The 6,181-nt window shown below is 38.3% G+C and overlaps 1 protein-coding gene across 1 annotated transcript in view; it reads left to right on the top strand.

Moving 5' to 3' along the window:
* Positions 1–5,979, top strand: part of LOC104515819 (otogelin-like protein) — a gene marked incomplete at its 3' end in the record, with an annotated part of 35,215 nt that extends 29,236 nt beyond the window's left edge. Inside the window, exons 22-25 of the mRNA XM_010159935.1 lie at positions 568–620; positions 1,310–1,472; positions 4,796–4,903; positions 5,841–5,979. Coding sequence (XP_010158237.1) covers positions 568–620; positions 1,310–1,472; positions 4,796–4,903; positions 5,841–5,979 — 463 coding nt within the window. The remainder of the gene's footprint in view (positions 1–567; positions 621–1,309; positions 1,473–4,795; positions 4,904–5,840) is intronic.
* Positions 5,980–6,181: the final 202 nt, after the last annotated feature.

Genomic DNA, 6,181 nt, shown 5'->3' with positions numbered 1-6,181 from the left:
CCTGCTGAGGTCTTATATCATAGGTGTTATAACTGAAGATCGGTAATCATGTAGTTCAGAAAGTGAGAGCAGATGCTTTGTTTTTCTGCCATTGCTATGCCTCTGCAATGATTTGGGTTTTTTCCACAATTTTTTTAAAGAAAAAGTTAAAAATGAGGGCCAGGCTTATTTTCGCATGTGTTTTTCTGCAGTTCTGTATTTTATCATAAAAAGAATCAAGCTCTGTATCCTAACATCTGTGCAACAGGAAATTTACTTACTGAATCCTTCCATATTCACCAAGGCAGATAAGGTTTTGTGGTACACTGCCAGCATCCTGAATCACCTGGCCCTATGTTAGGCAATTAAATAGTACATAAACACCTTTGTGAGTCTGGGCCCTCATTACAGATCAGGAGTTAGAAAGCACCAACAAAATCTCAGTCAGAAGTCATTGCTTTCAGATTTTAATCCTCTTCCTCCTGGTTTATGTTATTTAAATTGGGTTGAGTTGTATTATCTTTTTTAACACGGTGGCTACAAAATGTTTTCCTCTTGAATAAAGATGGATTTGCTTTTCTTTTCCAGTCAGTGTTTGAATGGAACAGTGAAATGTACGGAAGACGCTACAGAAAATACAGGTAATTTACTGTCTTGCCTCATATTACGGTTGCACAGAGAAAGTTTTTGACATTGAATAGCAGGGGTTTTTTTTCCTCATATGTATTTTCATTGCGAGATACTTAATGTCATGACATACTTAAAATAGGAGTTTAGGAGCATAAGTTGTCTAGTTTTTTTCTTTTTCCTTTTTCTGTAGCACAAATTGTACTACTAAGTTGCTTGGGAAATTAAAAATATAAATAATTACATGTGAGGTGTAGGTCAATATGTTCTCACGGGAATACTCAAAATCAGGTTCACTAGCCATGTTTACAAAGCCTTAAGATCTTCATTTTGAGAAAATAAATTTTAATGAATTTCTAATCGATTTAGACGGTATTTCAGTACACTGAAAATTATGCCACTTCTAAAGATTCTAACTAAGGCATAATTACTCCATCTTTAAGAATGGGCTCTTTGTCAGATCCGGGGTGCATAGCTCCAGGTGCTTAATATTAAGTTCTGGTCTTTTTTTTTTTTACATTAAAACATATGTTGCTTTTGTGTCTGTGTAATACAAATGAAGTTATAGACTTTCATTCAGATTGTATTCTTATGTGTACTGTAATGTAGCACAACAGTCCATGAAAATAAATAGTGAACAAAACCAAATAGAAAACCATCAGTGTAAAAGAGCAGTTGATCTCATTTAACCTGCATTTTGCAGTTCACATATGCCCTGAAGGAAAAATCTACTATGACTGCAGATCTCCCGTGCCTGGATTACCAGCAGCGGGTGTGAACTGTGGGATCTCTTGTGCGAACCTTGCCATGAACTTCTCCTGTGTCCCCTCACCACCCTGTGCAAGCGGCTGCATTTGCCCCCCTGGGTAAGCTTTGGCAGAACAACCTGGAGCACAAGCTATATACATATTTTTCACAGTTTAACTCTGTAGATTTTTGTTTTGCTTTTTAAATTCCAGTGGTATTGCACCTCTAATTTTGAAGCTATTGTTCTATAATTTTTTGCAGATACACAGTCACAGCTAAAGGCCAACTCTTTCTGTTGTGTCTGAAAGCCCTTTTCTTCTTCCTGCTGGTGTGAGGTTCCATGCTAGAATGATTCCTTAGTTGGAGTTCCACAGTTTCTCCATCCTGAGACCATGATTCCACTACCCTGTGAGATACCCAGCTTGCTACCAGTCCAATTGGCTAGTATTTGAGACTCTCTGGACATGAGATGACTCCCACCACTTGCATAGCATAGTTTATTTGAGTGTAGAAGCAAACATGACAAAAAATCATAATGTAAACCATCTGTGTTCTACTTACTGCCCAAGTAATTGCTTCACCTAGACTTCTACTTAGGCTTACAGTATTGATCCCCAGCCTGGGGCAGGGAGACGGATGGTGTGGGCTGAATCCTGCCCTCTTCCCCTTTATTCTCTCTGCCCTTCTGAACTCATCCAAAGATTTTGTTTTCTCAGATCATGTATTTGGATTTGACTGTTTGCTGAGCTTTGCAGAATTCAAATCAAAGTACAAAAGCTAAAACCATTTGTTGTGAAGTTTTTGCCAGGATCAACTCCTTCCATCTCTTTCCATTCCCTCCCCTGATACCTGCTGTGTGCACTTTCAGATTTGAAGAGTCAAAGATGCTGCACAAATTGCTGCAATTTGACCTCAGGTGGAGTGCCCCCCCTTTTTTTCTCAGCATTTGATTTTATTTCATTGTATGTGTAGACAATAGTTCCCTGACAGTATATCAGTTGTGCCTAGATCAGAGTGTAATGAGGCTGCCAGAATTCACCTTCCAGCAGCTTCTGATGTTCATAGATGTCTAAGCACTGGCGAAGGACAGATTTCAGGCATAGCTATTTAAGATTTCACTCCTTGATCTTGCCTGGTATTCTGCAGTCCTCTACAACCTCTGCCTCAGCTGAGGAGTTAGCTTTCAAGACCACCCACTAGTGTTATAGGAATAAATCATTATTTTTAACACAAAAATGCATGAATCTGTACAAGGCATCATATAAAACCAGGTAAATTTCTGCTGAAACATCACCATGATATTTGCATGAACTTAAACTAGCAGCATTGTCACAAAAATTAATTTCAAAATTTGAAAAAATTAAAATATAATTTAAAAAACAGAGCTGAAGCCCTGTTCTCACAGTCAAGCAGTATTATACCATTTCAAATTGAATGTTACTTGATTATTTTCTGAATGATAAACTATAAAAGGCGTACAGACAAGCCAAATTCCAAGTTTCTGTCAAATAATGGAGTAAAACACATGAATTAGTTTGTTAAGTAAGAGAATAAACACTTGTTTTGCTATTAGGTAGAAAAGTAAATGAGTAACATTTAGTACAGTTAGTACCATCATTGGTGTTAAATTGTATTTCTGGAGCCATTATGCCTTTCAGGCTTGCAGTCCCAAGAAGTGAGTATGGCTTTTAGTTAGGAAAGGGCCAGCAAGGTTGTCTTAAAAATTGGGTTCAGAAGTTCTCCTTTTATACAAGAAAATGTTAAGCATATACTTCATGATATTAAACCTATATGGTCAATTCACAAAAGCCTCTTCCTAAGAATTTTGACTGTTACACCTTTTTTTTTTTTAATTATCTTAAGATACTCTTCTCATTGTTTCTCCTTTCCATCTTATTTCTATTACTACCCATTGTTTGACCCAATGACTTTACCTTTTGGGTTGGAATCTTACTGGAGACTGGTACCTTATTCTAGCATCCCGGGTGTTTATGGTGCTTACAAAGTAAAGCAGCTTGTACATGGTATTGAAGAACCTTTCCTTTGGAAACTCATGACAGAATGGACTCTAGTATGCAAAAAAGGATCTTCTTGAATTAAAAATGTTTTACACTTTCTGTTGTGAAAATTCTTGCATGAGAGCTTGTGGTTCTTGTAGTTGGTAGTTAGAGAGGTGGCAAAGAATAAGAAACACTGAAAGTCTCTGTAATGCTATAAAAATTAAGAAGAATAGTTCAAAATTTCATGAGGAAATTAGCAGAGAACGACAGTAAGTTCATCACTCAAATATACACTGCAAGTCACCCTAACACTGAGCTGGGTATCTAAGAGGATAAGTTGAATTATGGAACTACAGAAGAGTAGTATGGAAAAGGCCCTTGTGGGGCTAAACTATTCTCCTGCCCTTAGGTAGCATGACCAATACCTATGGTATTTTTTGCAGATATTTAACTTCCAGTGGCAGAGATTCTAAATGACCTTCCCAAGCCACCTGTTCTTTTGCGTTACTGTCTTTATTAATCTTTCTGAACGCTTGACTCTTTTACTTAAAACCAATTAATCTTTAATGAACAGTAATTATGGGTAGAAGAAAACTCTAATCTGTGTGTTCTTTTGAACTTCAAGGGAAGCTATCTCAAGATCATACTTTGAAAACACATCTCTCTACTCTCAGCCATGTGTTGCAATCACAACTGCAGGAATTGCTCCCCAAAAAAGCAGCATTGGGAGTGTCAGTAACATCTTGTTTTAAAAAAGTTAATGTTGCTAAGCAAATAGAAATGAGGAGACAGCAAAAAGTGGTTGACCACATCTCTGTCACTTATTTGTGATCTAAGCAAATTTGCCAGTGTTTGCATTAAATGCAGCTACTTTGTCTTAACCTTGAGTTGTTTCCGCTTCCCCAGGGCAGGCAGGTAGCCTCCTCCACTGCCCTTCACAGGCTGTGTTTCTTTTGCCCTCCTAACCCTGCAACAGCTGCCATCCCCCAGCTCACTGACCAGTGCTCAGAACAGGACAGTTGCTGCTCTGTGCAGAGGAGCAGGCACATCAGTCTGGCTGCTTCCCTGGGATGGGAGGACGATGGAGAAGCAGAGAGGGAAGGGCAGTCAGTCCGCAGGCTCAGCAGCGTGCGTTAACGCGCAGATGTTCTGCAGTTTGCAGGGAAGAGTACCTACACTTGCTCTTGCAGGAGCTGCTGCCCCATACCAAAATACCCCTTTCAGGGTAGAAGGAGAGCCCCAGCTGTGAGCTTTGTGAGGTCTCCAGCTGTGCACAGTGGAGATCATTTCATTTGGACAGCTTTTACTGCCGAAACAGTTGTCCTTGGCTGGATGGCAGACCAGTTGCCCTTGGAGGGATTTAGACAATATGCTACGCATTTAGTTACGTTGATCTACTTGTCAATTTACATTTCCATCTTAATAATTCTTTTATTTTGAAGGATGGCTGAGCATAGAGGGAAATGTTATATTCCTGACAGCTGTCCATGTACCTGGAAAGACAGGGAATTTCTGTCAGGAGAAGTAATAGCTACACCGTGTTACACCTGGTGAGTACAAGCATTTTGCATACCTCCATACCATCTGAGTCTATCCACAAAGTGAAACTGATACAGGAAACATTTTGAGTACATTGAAAATCAAAAATGTATATGCTTTTTCATAGACAGCTACAGGATATCTATTGTATTAGGTGCACTAATACACTTGGAAGAATAAGCAGATTTTTGGGCGAGTGCTAAATAAAGTATCATAAAGACAACCAAGGAGGAAAAAAAAGATAAATTATAATTATAATTTGCTGACCAAAATATCTGTCTTCAGCTAAGTATATATTTAATTAAAAACGTTTGGCAGGGCTGCTTTTAATCAGGTAAAAACTTCATTGGCAAATCAACTGAGCTTATACACTTACAAAATCAAAACTAGATACTGTCAGTTCTACCTTTATGCAAATTCATGGAAGTGACTGAATGGAGCTGACAGCAAAAGCAATCCTGCAAAATATCAGCATTTATTTCTTAAGTTCATTCAGTACTTGTCTGATGCCCTAAATATCTTACAGGTAGTGACTGGAGGTCTTTTGCATTGAATATGTGGAAATTTTAATCAAAATTTATTGAGAAAAAATAATATTGGTGTTTTATGAATGAACATGTTGTGGCATGGTGTCTTATCTAGACTGGAAGCAGTGGTGGAAATATTTACATAAGCCATGAAAATGTTAAGATTTTGCATTCATTTCTTGTGCATTTTTATTGGACATATGTGCTGATGGCAAAATGCCCAACACTTTTCTGCCACGGCATCACTAGTAACTTCAGAAACAATCCACAGGATAGCTCTGTGTTTCAAGGTCCAAGAATTTTCTTCCTTTCTTGAATTTCTGTATGACTTGGAGTGAAGAACCCAAGAAAGATTCTTCTTGACAATAAAAAGAAAGTGACCCTGCCATAAGAAGATACTGATTGCTAATTTTCCTTACAGTGTTTGTCGGAGAGGGATATTCAGTTGCACTAGTTACCCCTGTCCTGCTGTATGCACTATTTATGGAGATCGACACTATTATACCTTCGATGGATTGGAGTATGATTATGTCAGTGACTGCCAAGCTTATCTGCTAAAGGTAGGAGGGCTGTTCGTACATTTTCATGTGTCAAAGTGGAAGTTTCCGTGAGAAAACAAGTATTTTAAACATCGGGAGATGATCTACAGAAACAAATATTAAGAATACAGGTGCGGAACAGATGTGTCTGAAAGGAACAATCTGCAAATAGAATCACAAAATGGTTTGGATTGGAAGGGACCTTCATGCTCAGCCATTTGAA

The sequence above is a fragment of the Eurypyga helias genome, unplaced genomic scaffold (genome assembly GCF_000690775.1).
Source record: "Eurypyga helias isolate BGI_N326 unplaced genomic scaffold, ASM69077v1 scaffold49149, whole genome shotgun sequence".
Classification (NCBI taxonomy): Eukaryota; Metazoa; Chordata; class Aves; order Eurypygiformes; family Eurypygidae; genus Eurypyga; species Eurypyga helias.
This window is presented reverse-complemented; position numbering and strand designations above follow the sequence as displayed.